This window comes from Misgurnus anguillicaudatus, chromosome 1, assembly GCF_027580225.2.
Source record: "Misgurnus anguillicaudatus chromosome 1, ASM2758022v2, whole genome shotgun sequence".
Classification (NCBI taxonomy): domain Eukaryota; kingdom Metazoa; phylum Chordata; class Actinopteri; order Cypriniformes; family Cobitidae; genus Misgurnus; species Misgurnus anguillicaudatus.
The window spans coordinates 16,782,126-16,803,096 of record NC_073337.2 but is presented as its reverse complement, the minus strand read 5'-3'; the positions used below and the strand labels follow the sequence as shown (position 1 = coordinate 16,803,096).

General features: G+C 36.6%; 1 protein-coding gene across 2 annotated transcripts in view; it reads left to right on the top strand.

Moving 5' to 3' along the window:
- Positions 1–20,971, top strand: part of sema3c (sema domain, immunoglobulin domain (Ig), short basic domain, secreted, (semaphorin) 3C) — a 72,145-nt gene that overhangs the window by 34,602 nt on the left and 16,572 nt on the right. For both annotated transcript variants that reach the window (XM_073867325.1, XM_055189992.2), the window contains 8 exons: positions 1,547–1,707; positions 2,393–2,455; positions 10,153–10,272; positions 15,378–15,468; positions 17,679–17,798; positions 19,520–19,662; positions 19,742–19,856; positions 20,132–20,201. In XM_073867325.1, the coding sequence (XP_073723426.1) occupies positions 1,547–1,707; positions 2,393–2,455; positions 10,153–10,272; positions 15,378–15,468; positions 17,679–17,798; positions 19,520–19,662; positions 19,742–19,856; positions 20,132–20,201 (883 nt within the window). The remainder of the gene's footprint in view (positions 1–1,546; positions 1,708–2,392; positions 2,456–10,152; positions 10,273–15,377; positions 15,469–17,678; positions 17,799–19,519; positions 19,663–19,741; positions 19,857–20,131; positions 20,202–20,971) is intronic.

The window sequence follows — 20,971 nt, the reverse complement described above, 5'->3', positions numbered from 1 at the left end:
GACTGACTTTCTTTTCACAGGACAAGTTAGAAATGGAAATTACACAATTCTCAAATTTAAAATTGCACAATTTTGGATGCTCTGGCTTATATGGGAAGCAGGGTGTGGGAGTTGTTTATTATTATGCACTCGGAAAAGTAGGGATTGCACTGGCTTTGTGTTGATAGGCATCTTGGTGAACGCAGGTTCTTCAGACAAGCTTCCTTTTATCAGATGCTGAAAAGCAGAAAAGTGAGAGGAATGTGGGCGTGGATGAAATATCTGATCAGTTAAGAGAAAAATAAAAAAGGTTGGCTGTAGAATGTGGCCTCCACTTGTCTATACCTTGAATGACTAAGAAAACAATGAATATTCACGAGTCAGGTCTTTTAAACAAAGTCCATGTACAGTATAAAAATGTGAACATAAATGTCTGAGTTTTGGAATAAGGTCATGGTTCAAAAGCTTCTTACATTGTCAGCATTGAAGGTTAACATCACAACCCGACAAACCGATGAAACAAACATGTTTGTGTGCATAAAAAACACTGTTTTATTACAGGTAGAGCTCAGTGCTAAAAATATCAGTCATGGCTGTAGTGAATACATAACTTAAAGGATTAGTCCATTTTCTTAAAAAAAAATCCAGATAATTTACTCACCACCATGTCATGCAAAATGTTGATGTCTTTCTTTGTTCAGTCGAGAAGAAATTATGTTTTTGGAGAAAAACATTCCAGTATTTTTCTCATTTTAATGGTCTTTAATGGACACAAACACTTTTAATGCAGTTCAAAACTGCAGTTCCAAAGGACTCCAAACGATCCCAAACGAGGCACACGGGTATTCTCCAGCGAAACGATTGTCATCCTTGGCAAGAAAAACAAAAAACATGCACTTCTAAACCACAACTTCTCCTCTACCCCCGGCTGTGTGCCGCGCCAGCGCGACCTCACGTAATTGCGTAATGCCGTGGAAAGGTCACGTGCTACATATATGAAACGCACATTTGCGGACCATTTTAAACAATAATATGACACAAAGATATTAATTAGTATCATTCGACATACATCAACGTCTCAACGGTCCTCTTTCTCCACACTTGTAAACACAGGGGCGTAGTGATGACGTTTACATGAGGTCGCGCGCTCACATGGCCGGAGGAAGACGAGAAGTTGTGGTTTAAAAGTGCATATTTTTTATTTGTCTTGCCAAAAATGAAAATCGTTTCGCTAGATAAGACCCTTATGGCTCGTTTGAGATCGTTTAGAGTCCTTTGAAACTGCAATTTTAAACTGCATTAAAACTGTTAAGTGTTGGGGTCTATTAAAGTCCATTAAAATGAGAAAAATCCTGGAATGTTTTCCTCAAAAAAATTATTAAAAAATAAATACATTTCTCGACTGAAAAAAGAAAGACATCAATATTTTGGATGACATGGTGGTGAGTAAAATATCTGGATTTTTTAAGAAAACGGACTAATCCTTTAATCAAATGTATACGATCACTTTTGCTAAAGCAGCTGCAAAATCCACAAAATGTGAATATATTGTAAATGTGTTTTACAGAACTACATAAAACCCAGTCTTTTGAGCACTACACTTTGTCCGAGAGGGCAATGGATTACAGAATACTTTACGTGGATGAAGACCAAGACCGTATGTATGTGGGCTGTAAGGATCATCTACTCTCAATGGATATCAACAACATCACCCAGAGCACATTGAAGGTGAGACAACGGTCACAACCTTTAAAAATCACTCATTTGCTGTCTGCAGGAACCAACGCTGACCATTTTCTGGCTTTTTACAACTGGCATAAATGATTGAAGTTTATCTCTTGTCTTCTAAGACTGAAAAAACATCAAAGATTCATGGTTTTCTACTGGTCTGCAGCCCATCTAGTCTACAATGCTTCACCTGAATTCACAAATTTACCAGTAAAAATCATGGCAATTATGACCTGGGTCTGCTTTAAGAGTTTGTTGTTGCTCCAAAAACTTGATTTTAAAGCAAACATATAGTCTATAAATGTTCTTTCATAATGTTATTTTAAGAGGTAAAAATATGAAATTATATTAAACAATTTTTTTTTACTTAATAAGAGCAGAATTGCCATACATTGAAGCTGAATGGAGACTGGGGCTTTTGAGGAAAAAAGTTTAAATCAGTCATTAAACTGGTGAACCAAGCTTTAAAATATTATCATTATTCACATAAACCCCTACCATATAGCTCTGAATGTCATGTCCATACAGATTCAAATGTGATGTCAACACATGTTTGACTTGAATGTGACATCAAAATTGTTTGACTATTATATAAATGTTCTTTTGCAGTCTTATCAATCAGTTTAAAATCTGAGCACTTTTATATTTAATGCTTTATATTTTCCCATTCTGTTTTCTCTCATAGATTCTCTGGCCAGCATCCACCAGTAAAGTCGAAGAGTGTCAGATGGCTGGCAAAGACCCCACAGTAAGAAATTAAAGTTGGCCACCTTTTAGCATTCTTGAATAGACTCTTACTTGTTTGTTGCGTGGTGAAGTGATCATCTAGCAGGCTGATTTTTCATGCATTATCCTCCACACAATCACAGCAATTTATTTAACCTGTCTCTGTGATAGCTCTCCGCATGAGCTGATTTTAAATCAATGTTTATGCTTTTGATTTAACCATTATGGCTTGATAAGAAGCAGATGCACGTGTTGATTCGAAAAATATATTTTTATTTTTCCAATTTTGGACAGTCATGGCTGGATCAGAAACAGATGGTTTCGGACCCATCAGTCTTCAGTCATTGTCTATAACACATTTGGAGGTCACACCTCGCCTCTGTCATTAATTATGTGTGTTAGAACAAAGTGAAATGCAGGAATGGAGGACGTTCTCAGCCGGCCAAAGAAAAATAATAAACACAAGAGCCAGGGGCAAATGGCCGTTTTAAAGCTGTATTTGATCAGATAAGAATCTTGTGTATTTTAAGAGATAAAGTTCATCCAAAATTCAGAATTCAGTCAATCATTTTCTTACTCTATTTTCAATACAAAACTGTACGATGTTTTTCCAACATGATATGTTTTGAAGAATGTTTGCATTGACCTTACACAGTGACCAGTAACTGTTACCCTCTCAAAAGGGGAAAAAGTCCATAAACATATTCTGTCTTGAATAGGAAATGTATCAAATTTGTATTTGCATGTAACTACAAAAATAATTAAGCAATAGCAGTTATATTTTGCATCAAGAAAAGCAAGTTTAAGAGCATATTTTATTTTGTTTTTTTTTATTTTGCCTTCTAATTATTTTAATCATTACAATTATTTTGACTTCAAATGGTCAGTTCAAGTAAAAAAAAAATTATAACAACTGATAACACAGCATCATCCAGCATCAAAGAGTCATCTTTACAGGTGCTTTTTAATATTTACAAATAAATTTGATACAAACATTTAAAATAATAACATATATAGGGCCCTATCTTGCACCCAGCGCAATTGACTTTGTCAGTGACGCATTGCATCATTCGTATTTTGCACCGGCGCACAGCGGGGTTTTTCCCTCCACAGATGCACGTCGGCAAACTAGGGAATGAACTTCAGCGCAAAAAAGGAGGCGTGTTCTGGCGCAAACCATCCCTGATGCTATTTTGCAGTTTCAAAAAACAATTGCGCCACTGACCAAAAAAAAAGTCTAAAGTCAGTGGCGTGTTGCACGTGGTTCATTATGCTATTTTAAGGGCGCATGCTTGACCATAATGTATAGCATGCACAATGCGCACACACTTTGCTTATCTAATCTACACAGATGAAACAGTTATTTTGGCAAATCATAAATTGTTACAATATAAAATATTAACACATGAGATAAGGGAAATCATAGTGGTGAGCATTGTGGTGATAGTTTTTATTTATTGTGTGGCTGCGTTAAAAAATTCTCATGCAAATAACGATTAAAATATTTCATAAGTTTGTTGTGTGGCTGTATTACGTTTATTTTATGTAAATAATAATTAAAATGTTTTCATAAGAAACCTTAATGTATATGAACTTGATTTGTAAGTGTACTTTGGGGTTGGACCTTGCTTGCGTTTCTTGGGTCCGATTTCAAAGCCCCCAAACCCTTTCAGCGGTGAGGGTGGACGCAGCGATGTCTTCTGCTGGCGTCAGGTCATGTGTAGAGGCAGATCCACCTCCCATTACCCGGAGTGCCCGATTTATGCTGGCAAGCTTAGGATTCCCCCGTCTCGTGACATCATTGTAGCGCTTGGCACAACGATGGGGATGCCAGCTGTTGAGACAATTGTGGCTATTTCCTCTCACGCCTGAGAGGTTTCTCCTATTCCCATACAAAACAACTTCTCTGTCTTTGACTGCTCTTACAAGAACGTGGGTCTCCTCGGCAGTGAACTGCTCCTGGCGTGCGCCTGGTAAATCCGCATAATAATAGCAACCCGCCATGGAACTTGCGCCCTTGTGTTTAAAGGGAATGTTGGATAGCATTCTGATTGGTTTATTTGACGTAACGCCCAAACCACACCTATGAATAATGAACCTACTTCAGACCAACCCCTTATTGATTTGCACCTGGCGCAAGAGTTATTTCTCCAGCCGGGAAAATAGGGCTTATTCGATCTACGTCATCAATGTTCGCGGCGGCCATATTGTTGACATAAAACTGTCAGTCTGTCAATTGACAAGCGAGGCAGCGTGGGTATTATGCATGGTATTATCGGTGTAATTTTTTTAAAACCGCGCGATGGTGTGTGGTGTAATACACGGAGGTTCTAACAACAGCAAAAAGAACCCCGGAATTAGTTTTTATGCGATACCGACTGTCAGAAAACATGAAAGGAGACAGAGGAGTTGAACCAGCGAAAGAGAGACTACCAACAGCAAAGTCTGTCCCCATCATTTTACCACAGGTAACGTTAGGGATATATGCTCACAGCAAAGTCTGTCCCCATAATTTGATCACATATGGTTAGCTGTAAGCAGTGGCTGAAACTGCTCTTTCAAATAAGCTGCCATAAATTGAGACAGTTATTAAATCAGTATTAATAACTATATGAACATAATAATAGGTCTGGCATTGATACTAGGTAGGGAATTAAGGGCCGTTGACATAGTTTTGAAAATCGTTTTATATTAAACAGAATAGCGGAGCTCACACCAAAACTATAACGATACAGATACAATGAACGACATCATTGGGATCACTTTCTGAGCGATTTTTCCCACCTGATTAAGGATAAACCATATATAGCATTAAAATCTATTTGAACTTCAAGTGCACGGCCACTTAAAATGACAGTGAAGCTCATTGCTGAGCTCTATAACATTAGATTACCTCCAGTTGCTGTCAAAATTGACTACGTAATGCTTTTCTATTACATTAACTAACTGTTATGCCAAAAGGTAAGAGATTACACAAACTATTAGATTCACTGTTTAGAGTTACGCGAAACGCAGCATGTTGAGGACATCTGCAAAAGTTTTTATTACAAGCAATATTAAAGCCAAGTGATTTGCGCGAGTGCTGTGAGCGAATTAGCATAAACGTATTGTTTGGTGATGTGGACGATGATGTAGTTATCTTTATAGTTATAATGTGAACGGCCCTTCAGTGCTTGTATGATGAATGCGGATACTGTATGAACGATATAGTTATAAATATCCGGATAAGTTACGGCTGGCAATAAGGACGGATCTTTACTTAAGGCTATTGGGTCTATATGATATTGTTCCACAATAATCCAACTCATCTTCTCTTAATACAGACGAGATTAAGGCATTAGGCTACTGCTCCCCTCGACTCAAATCTACGTGCGGCTAGGGGCAGGACAGATGTCATGTCAACAAGATGGCCGTGGCTAGCGACTTCCGGTGTTTGCGAATAAGCCCTATAGCAACAGCGCCCAAGATCCGCCCACAAAGTCACTTGCGCTTTGCTCTTCGCACTTGCGTTTCAGATCGTTAAAATAGGGCCAATAAACTCTTATCTAACAGTGGGTGAGGGTGTACACACCAAACGCGAAGCATCCCCATACAGCAAAAAATATATTTTTTAATATCTTGTCAAATATAAAAAATGGCCAAAAATATATTTGCTGAAATATATTTTGGAATATGTTTACAAAAATAAATTTTTCATTTATATATTTTTTTGTATATTTTGAAATATATTTAAAAAATAAATAAATTTTAAAGCATTAAAAATATATTTAGTCCTCCATATATTTCAATCCAAGAAAATATATTCACGTCGCAATGGAAGAAAACCTTTATGTTACTAAACTGTAAACATAACAGTTTTAAAAAGGTTAAAATTAAATATATTTTCAACTTCAAAAATACACTTTATAAAATGAACTTGTATTTAGCATATATTAAAATATTTTTGACAAATAATACATTTTTGTTAAAAATAGAAATGTATTTGCTTGCCCTTGATTTATATGTTGATAAATAAAGGTTAAAACTCTATATATTTCCAAATTTAAAAATATATTCAATTGAGCATTACTTTCTACAAAATGTCATACGAATTTTTCGCTTGAGTTGAATATTTTTTACTTGCATGAAGACGCGTTTGAGGTAAATACATGTCACCACCCAGTTTGCGTCATTTGCATGGCCCTGCACGAGTTCACGTCTATTTACGTCTTTGAATTGACTTTGTATGTAAACTTGCACAAGTCGTTGAACACATAGCAATGAATGCTGCTGAATTTGCATTTAAAGCTGAAAGTATAGTCCTGTTTTTATGTGTACGCGAGGGTGCGAATGCACATGACCCAATTTTCGTCATCAGAATAGTCTGTGTGACGCATGAACACCGTCAGATTTTTGAAACCATGCGTACATTGTATAAATAAATAAACATTCAACCGTGCGTGTTTGTTCACGCACATGTAAAAAACTGACTATACTCCGGGCTTAAGCCTTCCCGGACAGATTCTGACAAATATGGTATTCATGTTCAACTCTTTCAAGACTTAGTTTTACTCACTCAGTGCGAGTCTGTGTTTAGATTACGGTGTGCACCACAGATTTTCCTAGACGTTTTATTTGGATCTTTTGAATCACTCCCCTTGTCAGTTTGTTAGGTTTCCTCTCCTCACAGGGATATTCCCCATTCCTCATTCCCAATAGCAGCAACAGCCAGAGGAGCACCGGTGCGTGACCACACCTGACCCGAATCCATCTGCATCATTTGGGGAGAAATTTTTAAGCTTTCCTTTACCAGAGCTGTAAATGATATTAAGACATGTTTATAGAGCTCCCTCCTGTTAATTCTGCATGATCTGTACGTGAACCATGAACTGTCATGAAGACTTTCTTCGCCTGTGCAGAAAAGAAGGTTATGTACCATAAATCTAGCAGATACATGCCAGAGGAGGATAATGTTGATATTTGTCACAGGAAGAGAAATATTAATGACAAAAACGTGAAAAAGAGATCGGAGAAGAGCATGGCAGGGCATGTGCTGTTGAAAGTGTTGTTATTTTTCTGGAGTTGTCCCATACGTTTGTGTATGTGCATTCATGCTATGACAGAGCCGACACAGCTGCTGTTTCGGTACAGGCCGCCAAATTTCTAACTGCTCCCCTGCCGTTTCTTTTCTTTCTGTACTCATCCGTCTCTCCCTCTCCTTCTTGGAAGGATTATATTGTCCAGCTGGTTTGGCGTCACCTTAGGTTGGGATTCCTGAATTTGTAGGCCATGAATTTTTGGTCCATATAAACTCTTACTTCTAATCATTATCAACTGTAATTATTATAATTGGCATTTTAAGCTTCCAGCATGCAGGCCAGAATGAAAAATCTGAGTGTATCAACTTGCTCATGGAATTATGTGTTGAATTACTTTTAAGTGACGTTACAAAATGAATACACCCCAAAAAATACCCTTATATTGTTCCAAGCCCATATGCTGTTTTTGTAAAACTCATACTGATTATAAAACTCCTTTTCTCAAAATGTCTTCACTTTACTCCAAAAGGGCAAACAAAGTTCATAACAACACCATAAAAGTATTCAAGTATTAAAGTACAGGGCCGTTGTGGTGAGATTTTGGCGTTTTTTGTGGTCTTGTGTATTGCGGTAAATAGTATGCCATACAGAACCGTTTGCCACTGAACCTGCATTAATGACGACAGTAGGGCTTCTGGCCTTAGTCAAACGGGTTGGCGGGTATGGTTGGGTTGTGGTGGGCTGTGGCATTAGAGATTGGGGTTAGGTCATGTCAAGGGTTTATGCACTGAGTTACGCGAAAGGAGCAGCCTGAGGAGATGGAAGGGCTGAGGAGTAGTGTGGCAGAGGGTCACTCAATTGACCGTCCCACGGAGTCTCATTGGTGCCTTAAGTATGCATTAAGGGATACCAACAGCAAGTCCTATACAACAGATCTTTTGTTTTATATTATTATGTTTCATGTAATAATGCATTAAATTATCTGATTAAAATTTTAACGATACTTTTTTCAAGTTACCATTGTGGAGTCCTTTCCTGTGTTTAAATACTGCTGAAGAGGGAGTCCATTGACAGAGAAAGCAGAGCATGCGAGTGCTCATACATTATGAAAGTGGTCAAGTTCATTTTTTGTCTTAAATAATTAGTTTGACCATATGATTAGTGCTTTATCTTGACTTTTAAATCCATACAATACTTTTGTGTAAGAAAAAGATGAATGTTTTCTGTTAAATTAGCTTTTTTATCAGGCTCTTATGTTTAGTTTCAGTAATTTCACTTTAACGAAAATGAAAAGGTTATTAGTCAGTAAATAAAATGCCTTACTTTCACTTATACCACGGTGCTGTTGAATGCTTTATTTTGATTGGTTGAGAAATGTTCCACGGGTGTTGATTGTTTTTCTGTAAAACGCACACCTAACCTGTAAAATCTCTTAAAGGCGCTCTAAGAGAAACTGTGTGACGTTCAAACAAAACGGAGCATTGCTAACGCCTCCCCTCCCCTTCCGTGCTTTCTGAACGAGTCATGAACGCGCCCAACCCCCACTCCCAAATCCTTCTTGTCGTTTATTGGCTGGAATACTTTGTTTTGTGGTGGTAGGTTTGACCACTTTGTTTTTGTTGCAGTTTGCGAAGCCTGGGCTGTCTGCAGAGCCCGCGTTGTTTTACAGTGTGTTCAGAGGACAGGCAGCTAGCAGTGAGGAGATGTTTACTGTATGAAACTAAAAATGTTTTATGGCCTAAAACGCGCAAATTCGCTTAGAGCACCTTTAAAATAACCACCAGAGCAATGTTTGTGGTAACTGTGGTATAAGGGGAATAATTGACTCCAGTCTTGAATTCTTTAAAAAGAAATTTTCAAATAATTCAACATCTCTTCGTAAATTATTCCTTATAAATGTCACTTTAATTATTTTATTGGTATTTAACAAATTTGACTGTCTTTCACTGCAAAACCCTCTAAGTACAAGCTTTTTTTTGCGAAAACCTCCAAAAAATAAAATAAAAAACTTCTTTGGGCAAGACATAGTTAAAAGTTACAAAATCAAAGATGCAAATGATGAAAGTCAGAATGTAAAAATGAGGAAACTGAAACTGAACTGATCCATGTGTCTGCCACATTCGAGTTGTATTTAGGTCCAAGTACTCACAAGGGACTGAAGTTTGAATGTAAAGCACGGTCATTTCACACTCGTCTTTCGTGCACTTTGAGGACTTTGCTGAAAAATCTATTTGGTGTTTAATGGATTCTGATAACAAACCGTTATTTCTGAACAACACGCAAAACACCGACAACTTTATCTTCTAATCCAAAACTATTTCATAGCAATTCGTACGTATTTTACGACGTGGCTAATTTAGATTAATTTAAATGATCACATTTGTAAATGTAATTGTTTTCTTATGATAATCTTACATTTTTGCACAATTAACTTCGTATGAATTCATATGATTTTGACAACTTGTATGTACAAACTCTTGTGAGATCATGCTGTCTTTAGATTAGTTTGTGTTACTATTAGATCTGCATTAAGGTTTTTCAGTATTTCTCATTTTGAGCATACAGTTTTGGAATCACATGGATTAATAAAATAATGACAAAATGTTCATTTCTGGGTGAGATGTCCTTTTAAAAATGTTTTCAAACAGTATTCACTAATTGGCAAATAAATGTGTGATCTCTCTGTGTCTCTCTTTTTCAGCACGGCTGTGGAAACTTCATAAGAGTAATCCAGCCCTATAACAGGACGCATCTGTTCATCTGCGGCAGTGGAGCCTTCAGCCCGGTTTGTGCATATGTTAACCGTGGCAGGCGTCCTGAGGTCAGTTTACACACAATAATGAAAAGCAGCCAGATCTTTTCATTTAGTCCAGTTTCACTTTAATTTGTCCACATTTACTTCATATATCTAAAGAGCTGGATTTGTAATAGTACTAGGGTAAAAAATACTGCCCAATTTTCTGGTTAAACCGTGTTTCTAGAACGTACACTTAAAAGATCATATGTCCTTTGAGAAGCCTGGGGTATACTAGCAAGTAAATGAGTGTCGTTAGAAAAAAAGTCACTATAAAGGATGAGAAAAAGTATGCAGATGAAACAAACTAAAAGAGACGTCAAAACAAAAGAAGAAAGAGAAAGGATGAGATGACACATGAACAGAAAAGAAAATATAAGATTAGAGATGACAAGGGACAAAGGAAAGCAAGACAAGAGGCAACAAAAGATGATACAAGAAGAAGAGTGATAAAAGTCCAGCCATTTGTTTTCTATTACTCTTTATTTGTTGGAAAGCAATTCCAACTCTCTGTCTTTCTTAGGCACGCTATCCGTCTTGTTTATTTGGCTGTACAACAGCCGGCCTATTACCAAAGTAAGCTTAAGTGTGCCACCCTGACATTTAGTGTGGTAAAATTAAATGTTAAATTTCGACCAAATGCATAGTTACTGCTTTGCCTTTGTAGGGCAGTATATATTGCCAACTATTGTACTGTAGCCACCGGATGACATCGTTGGTATTGGCCAACATGAGGACAACAAAAAAGGAGGATACATTAGTCTGGCAGTTGCTCCGGAAACCTGGAAACTTTAGGTTAAATCTCTTTAACCAATCAGAAGAAATGCAGCTCTCCAAAACCACTGAGCGGAAATTTCTTGTAGTGAAATGTAGAGAGCAATGGCTGTAAAACAACCTATAAGAGAAATCAAATTTGGATCTCTAAAGTATCAGGGCCTGTATTCACAAACATTTTATTTTGTCACTAAGAGTTCTCTTAAATAGCAGTAAAAGAGTTTCCCTCAAAATCCAATTCTGAAACTTGATGAGAGCAACTTTTACTAAGCAATGGATGACCTTGTTGCTATGGATGATGTCATCAATATAACTATGGCCACAGTATAACTGATAGTCTGTGAGTAATTTAATTTTAGATCAAATGTAGAACGAATTATCATTATGCCATATTTAAATTTTCATATCATTTTTAAATATGTAAATTCATAAAAATTTATGACAGGACCTCTGTAATTTTTTCATATAAAACCTTTTTTTGAAGTTCTCTGAATGACTAATTAGTTTTTCAAAAAAAATCTGCATCTATAATTAAGTTTGGACGGTTTACTGTATAGTTTAGTGTAAAATTACAAAGATTGGTTTATTCTGCGACGGTGCGGGTACAGAATTTGCAGTGTTGCCAGATCCTATTGTTAAAAATCCTCTTTAGACGTAGTGTTTTAGCAATTAATGTGACACTGTGACATTATCTATAAAGGGATTGTTAGGGGTAGGGTAGTATTAGAGATTTCTCTGATTTATTTCTGAAATACAAGGTTTGGATGAACTTTGTTTTTAAGGCCAATTATTTTTGCTTGTTTTTCGTACTAATATCTGGCAACATGGAAACAGACGCATCATTCAGCACGAGCAGGTTATTGCTGCATTCGGTAAGATAAAAGCAGTAATCATCATAATTGTGTATGTAAGAGTATCAACAGTATCAACAACACTATCGAAAAACAGAAAATAACTCTGGGACAAAGATGTAGAAGAATTGGGTTTAAATAAAATATGCCAAATATGTTAAAACACGTTGCGTAAAACGGTACAGCTAATCTCAACAAAACGTAAGCATTAAGAATTCTGTTATTTCATTTAATTTAGAAGTTAACCTTTAACAAAGTCATGCTGAAAACAATAAGAGCACTAAACAAGTTCTTGTTTAAAATCTTGTAACGTTCTTGTTATATAATATTGCTAATCAAAATGATTACAAAAATAAACTTTGTTGCATGAAAAAGTAATAAATTATCCAGCAGTCCCAGTCCATCCCCCAAAACAGAGAGTGTACCCAAAGTGTAAAAAGGTTAAGACAGAATATTTTTAGATCCCAGGTAAAAATAAAGTATGCTTCAATGTACTTAAAACACTTAAATACTAGCAAGTACATTTGTAAGTTATGGAAGGTTATGCTATATACTTATTAAAAGTAAAGTTCTACTTGAGCAGTACTTCAGTTTACCTGAAAAAGTAAGAATACCAGTACCAACTAGATTTTTATTGAAATAAATGATGTCTCAAAATAACACTTAAATGTTCTTAACTTAATTTTAAGAAGTACCATAAACAAATGTGATTTATAAAACGGCCAGTTCTGGTTCTTCATTCTGATTGGTTGAAACGCGTTCTCAGCTGTGATAAAACTCACCGGTAAACCCACGGCTCAAACCGTATTACATAGCTTGTATCACTGCGCCACTGTTGTTGTGTACTGTAGAAAATAACTGTCAAAATGTCGGATTTTGTTGTCAATTTTGATTTATTGGGTGGGCTAATTATATTATATTGTATTAATTATAATCCTCAACAATTGAACAATTAATGGCGATATCCAGATAAGTGTCAATAAATATTTTTGAGTTTTCTTGTTGATTAATCATTAATGCTTCCGTGAGGAGTAGTTGTACCGTATATTATCCACTGGGTGGCGATCTTACACAAACACTGATGCTTTCACTCAACACTTTAAAGGCGGAGTCCATGATGTTTGAAAGCCAATGTTGATATTTGAAATCACCTAAACAAACACGCCCCTACCCCAATAGAATCTGGACCTTCTGTTGATAGACCCGCCCCACACATACGCAACCCGGCATTTGATTTGATTTGATTGGCTATAAGTGTGTTTTGGTAGTCGGCCCGTCTTCTTTTCCAAAGCGTTTTTCAAACATCTTGGACTCCGCCTTTAAAACTCAAGTGTATTTTTTGATCAGCGATCTGAATCGGATTTCTAACAAAAGTCATTCACAGAAATGGAATTATCCCAACATTTTGCTCAAAATTTGAGAGGATAAAAGAACAATTGAAGGTAGGGTGAAACGTTTTTATTTTGTTGTTTGAAAGCAGAGGGTCTGTTCTTTCATTTGATATATTGTATGTTTATATATCTAAAGAAGAACATTTTTCTGGAAGGCATTAATGTTTAACTAAAGCTGGGTGGCAACTCTTTTAAAAAACGCTGGCAGGGAAAGTGTTAAGCATGCTTAACACAAGCACATGCTTCCAAGCATATCCACACGTCAACAGTTGCACGGTATAAATGTTAATGTATAAATTAGATGAATGTTAATTTATGAAAATAAACACCACAGTAATGAATCATATTTTCATTGTGTCTTTGCTCCGTCTGTTTTGCTTGGGAACCGCTCTGTTGCAGACACACTTGAGAGGAACTACTTTGTTTGGCGGAAGACTAATATCTGTACTAATATAATTACAACTTATTTGCTGTGTTTTATTATATGAAATCCTGCTATACATAATTTGAAGCAACCGTTTTATAAACGCAATAAGCCCCGCGAAGCAGTGGGTTGCCGGTCCATTTTGTAGCGGCTAGGGGGGTTTTAGGCACTCCGCTTCGCGTCGTGCCTAACAACGCCCCTTGGCCGTTGTAGGATGCACTGGTGGCCCACTGCTTCTTGGGGCTTGTTGCTTTAATATAAGCCACAAAATGAGTGCACAATAATAGTACATTTACTAAGTGTACTTAAAAAGTGTATTTTATTTAAGTGCACTCTTTTCACCTGGGATAGCATTTGTTAACTCTTAACACCCCACCCTGGACCTCGGTAATTTTCAAACCCTGGCTACGGACATGCCTACATTCTTAAAAAAAGGTGAAGATTCTTCACAGCGATTCCTTAAAAGAAAAATTCTTCTCTTTAATTTTACATTTACATTTTTATAAAGCGTTGTACATGTGCATAACCAGACTTGACTATCAGGACAAAGTCGGGTGAGCATTTTGTGTCCAAGTTTGTTTCATTTTTAAACATTGTTTATGTAAAATAGCAAGCTGTCTTCCAAAATAACGTCCTCATAGTTCGTTTATGCAAGCACCTTATTATGACGTCAAGAGACATGTAAGGGATAAAGTGCGCTCTAGCGGCCAGTAGCTTATACCATAGATATGTATAATAAAGGCTAGATGTCTCACCCACGCTGCTGGCCAATTAAGTGGAATGTCCGCATTTGTCGGCCACCTTACCACAGGACGATCGCTAAACCATTTGAAAATCGGTAGAAAATGGAGCAAGTTATGGTCATTTAAAAAGTACATGCACCATTAAAACATAATGCTATGAGCGAGCGAGCTCCCTGTGGTAAGATGGCCGCCAGGTGATGACGTTAGAGACTCCCCTGTAAAACATCTAGCCTTCATTATACATATCTATGGCTTATACAACCTGTGGTTACGTTTTAATGTTTTTTTTTTTGCCTTATACTTCAAATGAGACACATAATTTTCTGCATTTGTAAATCCAGCAATGGGTTGCATCCGAAATCGTATAATGTGACAGTATATAGACTAAATGAGATGAGGTATCTACTTACTGACGGTTAAAACAGTAGGTACTATATAGTATAAATCCTGGTAGTATGAATGAGATTCGTACTACATCCGCCATGCTGAAACATCACGTGACATCGTTATCACGTCATGTCATACCAGCGCGAATACAGACGCTTTACGCCATTTCCTAATATGACAACGCCTCTTCTTCGTTGGATTACTCTTCCTCCGGGGGATCATGGGATAGTGAAGTGTCTGTTGTATGCACACTTAAAAATCTAACCGGAAGTAGTAGGTCATCCGGGTACTTTCAGCCTATTGTTTTTGGAAAACTATGAATTCGTACATACTACTCGCCTCACCTACTTCTTTTCGGACGCAGCCATGGCTTCATAAACATTTATGGTATTAAATATATTTTGAAGCATCTAACCCCAAACTTACCCTAAACCCAACCAGTTTTTAACCACATCACAAAACACGAGAGCCAATGCTAAAACAATCGTTTGCTTTAAATGATAGTTTAAATATTGCTACTAATGCAATTATAGGCAGCCAATTTTTTCATCTTTATTATTAGGAACAAGTATTCCACATCTCTTCACGAGCTGAATCTGGAAAAGGGAGGTGCTCCTTCAACCCACAAGTCAACACTGTTTCAGTCATGCTCAGTAAGTACTGCCATCTTTTGTGTCTTTTTCTCTTGCACACTTCACTACTCACACGCTGTCTGTGATCTTCTTCATGACCCCATAATATCACCAAACATCCACATTTTGTTCAAGTGTGTTTCCAACGTTTTAAAGGGGTTGCTTTAGGTCGTTCAATGCCACCCCTTTTTTTGCTTTGATCTGGCCAATTGGCCAATTGGTGTTGGGTTGCTGTTGACACAGACAGTGCTGTATTACACACATCAGTAGAACGCTTGCAAATAACATACGGGTCAACAACAGTTACACTTTAAGATCAAACACATGCATCTTATTAACTGACCACCGTTAACATGGCGCTAATACACTGAAATAAAATACATGTGCTCACAAACACACACAGCCAAACGTAATATAGGCCTACTATATGTAACAAGCCATCTGAACATGAGAGTTTAAGGTAGTTATTCCAAAAAGTAAATACAAACTGTCTAGACAACATCAAAGACTGCCATTGAATTGATACGCTACAGCTTTCGCTGTTGGCCTTCTGTCCACAAATTTCCATCACACACTTGGCCCCTAGACGCACACGTCAGCCTCGGGACCCCGAAATACAGAGTGATGAAGTGATAGAGTGGAGCAGTGATGAAAGGAAGGAGAGATTTGAGACAGATTGTTAGCACAGCACACCGCAAGGAAGTATGCAGCCACAATACAGTGCAACAGTCGGGTACTGGAAGTAAGAAAATCCAATTTATTTTCTCTACAGGGAAATTATATTTGTAGCTATAACTATAGACAGATTTAACATAGACCCTAAAGATGACGAACAATAGTAAATGCTTCTGTTGAAGCCATCAGTCCACATTAATCAAAGTAAGTGGTTAATAACAGGTTTCTTGTTTAAGATGTATATACTGTACTATGATCCTGCAGAAAGCCATAATTTAATCTGTCCTATAGGCTAACTGTATATTTATATACACGTATACATAATGTATTCTTATCAAAAGGTTAGTACCAGTTCTTGATTCTGATTGGTAATGTGATTTATTTACAATAAAACACACCTATGACCACTGAACCCAGCGATTCACTGCACAGCACTCTTAGCAACGTAAAGATTTGTGAAACATTTGGTTGTTGTTCACAGTCCATTTTTTTTTCAAATGAAAGGAAGGCTTTTAATTATTTTAATTCATAAAAGGTGTGTTGATACATATTGAATATTTGTGTGGTAACTGTTTTATGAAAGCAATGAGGTATTTGGGGCTAGTGCTGTATTATGAGTAACTCACAGCTGAAGGGGTGTCAATGCACTCTCAACGGTGACTATTACCTCATTGCTTAACTAATATTTCATATTTACACCACAGGCCTGTTGAATGCTTTATTCTGATTGGTTGAGAAATGTTCCATGGGTATGCATTATTTTTCGATAAACGCACACTTAACCTGTCAAATGTCTTAAAATAACCACCAGAGCAATGTCTGTGTCGTAACCAGTGTTGGGGGTAACGCATTACAAGTAATGTACATTACGTTATAATATTACTTTTCTGAAGTAACGAGTAAAGTAACGCATTACTTTGTAAATGTACACATTAATATTTAAGTTACTTTTTTAAAAAGTAATGCAAGTTACTTTTCTGTTTAATTTGATAAAAAATATTTACTAAATTAAACTGAACGTAGTCATGTAGAATTACGCACTTTATCAGCAAAGTAAGAAAAAGTAACTTAAAAGTAACTTAAAAGTAATGTAAGTATTACTTTCCATTGAAAGTAATACTTACTCCAGTCCTTTGAATTATTTAAAAATAATGCACGGATTACAACCTTGGTTGTGCATTATTTTTTTAATAATTCAACGGCCAGTAATCAATTATTCCTAATTTAAACTCAAATATAGTGTTTCGTTATTTTTCGTTTTCAGTTCATTCATCATTTCCAATGCTTAATGGGATTGTAGTTCATTACCTTACTAATTTCCTCTGTTATAAATTAGTTCTAGTTAATTATTAAAATTTTTTGACAGTCATATTTTAAATCATTAATCTTTCCATTGATTTTGAGGTTTCACTTAATTTTTAATTTTTCTAACATACATTGTGAAAAATTTAGTATTTTCAATAATGTACAAGATTGTCACTGAACATGTAAAATCTGTTAGACATGTTACACTCAAAAGTCAAGTGAGACACTGTCTGTTTCTCTCTGTGGTTCAGATCAGGAGTTGTTCTCTGGAATGTACATTGACTTCATGGGGACTGATGCCGCCATCTTCAGAAGCCTAACCACCAGGAATGCTGTCAGGACCGACCAACATAACTCCAAATGGCTGAGTGGTACACACCATAACTTGCTGTTTACTACAGTAGTGGCCAGTAGTGATATCGGGGGGGGGGGGGGTATTTATCAGTATATGTATGGTACAAAATGCACAAACCAATCAAATTTTAAAGGTGCATTCTGAAAATTTTAGAAGGATCTCTTGACCGAAATGCAATATAATACACATAACTATATTATCAGTGGTGTATAAAGACCTTACACAATGAACTGTATTGTGTTTATTACCTTAGAATGAGACGTTTTTATCTGCATACACCGCAGGTCCCCTACATGGAAGTCACCATTTTGCGCTGCCATGTTTCAATAGTAGCCATAAACGTACAACTATTCTGTAGAGCAGGGTTTTATTGAAATATAAAAAAATAAATCCATAGAAAACCAAAAAGCTCACGCTACGTTATCTGTAAATAATAAATGTTGATCCACTTTCATGGTAATATTTTGTAGTCGTTGTCCTTTATGCTTTATTTATGTCTTTATAAGCTATGCACATGTGTTGTGTGTTGCTGAGCCTCCTTAAATTCTTCCTAAAGCTGAGTTATACTCAATTGTTCAAAGTTGGACATCACTTTTCGCAACTATTGTACATCATAAAACTTTTTAAACAACGATATAAAAATTCAGTTTGATCACATTTTGACCAATAAAGACAAAAAAGACTCACAAATTAGATCTTTTATATATCATTATTTTCTTCTAGACAACAGATTCATTAGAGATTGAGTTTTTTTCTTCTCATACTCTTTAAAGTTCACAACAATGCCTTAAACCACTCCAATTAGCCAAGAAATCACTATTTGCAAACAAAAGCCAGAAATGTTTAATATAAAGTCAAACATCTCTTCTCTTTTTGTTCTGAGATTAAATGATCTGAGATTTTGTAAGCCATTATCTTTATATTCCAGCTGTGTTAACAATCGATGAGCTCAGATGCAAAAGCGTTTAAACACCACCTCTGTCAAAAATGAGATAATGATATTAACCGAATGCTCTCGACACTTATTTCACATTTATCAGATATTTTCACTTCAAATCGGCTTATTCCCAGCCTCAAGCAATTCAGAAATACAGGCTTGTTGGCAGAATGCATTTAGCCTAATAAAAAAGTGTGCATTTACAAGAAAACATGTCACTTTTAGAAGGTTTCACATCTGCTTTCTTTGATTGTTTCAATGTGTTTTTTATTTTTTCTAAGGAATTTAAGGAGAAAGATATTGATACTTGAAGAAACTTCCAGTATCTTGAGATGTAAAAGAGCAATCCCTGACCTTTTGTCGTTAATCTTTATGCTACAAACAATGTTTTATTGAAGCATTAAAATAAATATTCACATTCCATGCCATTTGAGTAAAGTAAAACACGAACCACAAAGTAAATACAGCCTTTTTCCAAGTAAAATGAATGGTTTGAGGTCAGAACAGATCCAGGATTAAGTTACAATGAATTAAATACCATACATTCAAAATGTTTGTTCAAAGGTTACATTATTTTTGTGTGATGTAATCTAAATAGTGAGTAGTTTGGATGTGTGAAATAAAATAATAGCCTAGAGTACATTTTCCTAACCAAGTTCACCAGTAGCTGTCATATTTAACGCAAAGACATTAGCACCATGGAGGCATGTTTGATTCTTTAAAAGAAAGATTAGAAAATCTCTTTTGTGGTTCACGTAGTGTATAAATCAAGATGTACATTGTTCTTCTGTTTTGACTAGAGCCAGAGTTTATTGATGCCCACTTAATTCCTGACGGCTCCGACCCGAACGACGCCAAGCTTTACTTCTTTCTGCGTGAGAGACTGACTGACAGCAGTGGAAACACTAAGAACATCCACACCATGGTGGCTCGTGTTTGCCCTGTAAGTGTGCCTGAATCCAATGCACTTCAGTGGTCAAGTTAGATACATTATTTGATGTCTCTTCAAATCCTCTGTGTAGAATGATATGGGTGGACAACGCAGTCTGGTGAACAAGTGGACCACGTTCTTGAAGGCTCGCATGGTGTGTTCAGTCCTGGAAGAAGATGGCACTGAGACCCACTTTGATGAACTTGGTGAGACTCCAGATACGTCCTGCACACATCCTGCTTTACATCCTTTTTTTTCTTCATATTTAACTAGTACCCATTCCATTTATAAAACTGGTTGTTTGTATTGTCAGTATTACAGTTGCACTTAGCCAGAGGTCATTTATAAATCTTCTCAACACTTTAAATCCTGTAACACCCATAATACAGTCAACACAGTTGATCTTTACAGAAGAGATTACGTTTGTGATAGATTTACACTCTTTCACCTGTTGTTTCACTGGGTGTTTCTTTCCTTCCAGAGAATGTGTTTCTTTTGGAGACGGATCACCCAAAGGGCCTACTCCTCTTTGGAGTCTTCACCTCCACAAGGTAAAGCCAACAGCAATATTGAGCTTGCATGTGCTGGTTAACACAGAGTGTGTGACCACACCTGAGGGTGCTGGAGAAAAGTGAAGGTTCACATCTGTAGTAGTCATTTTTGTAAATGTTTGTAATGTTTGTTCAAGAGGTCATCCAGTTGATTAGCTTGTTCAGGTGTGCTTGATTAGAGCTGGAGCTACACTCTGCAGGACATCGGCACTCCAGAACCGACATGAGATCTGGGTGTGCCTGGTTGTAGTGCAAGAGTCCTGATGCTTGTCCTCAGTTTAATTTAAGTGTTCCTTTTGACTTAAAGGGCACCTATTATGCAAAATCCACTTTTATAAGGTGAAATAAAAGTGCGTTGCCAGTGTGTGAACACAACATTCTTTTTTTAATCCCCATTAAACCAAAGCAATCTCTTTAGACATGCTGTTTCGATTCTCTTGTTTATGTGACATCACACAAACAAAGCCCTAAATATGTTTGTTAGCACATTGTAGCGATAATGCAGCTAAAGGTCCTATTGTCTCTGTATTGACTGTATTCACAGGAAACAGATCTATTTTTAACCAAAAGTGCTCACTTTCTGTTGGAAAGGGAGTGAGGAGCTGTAGCTCATTTGCATTTAACTCTTTCCCCGCCAGCGTTACAAAAAAGTTGTCAGTCAGCGCCAGCATTTTCCATGATTTTGACAAAAGTTTAATGCCTTCCAGAAAATGTTCTTCTTTAAATATATAAACATATTGTCGCTGCCCGATGAAACTCACGTATGTCCA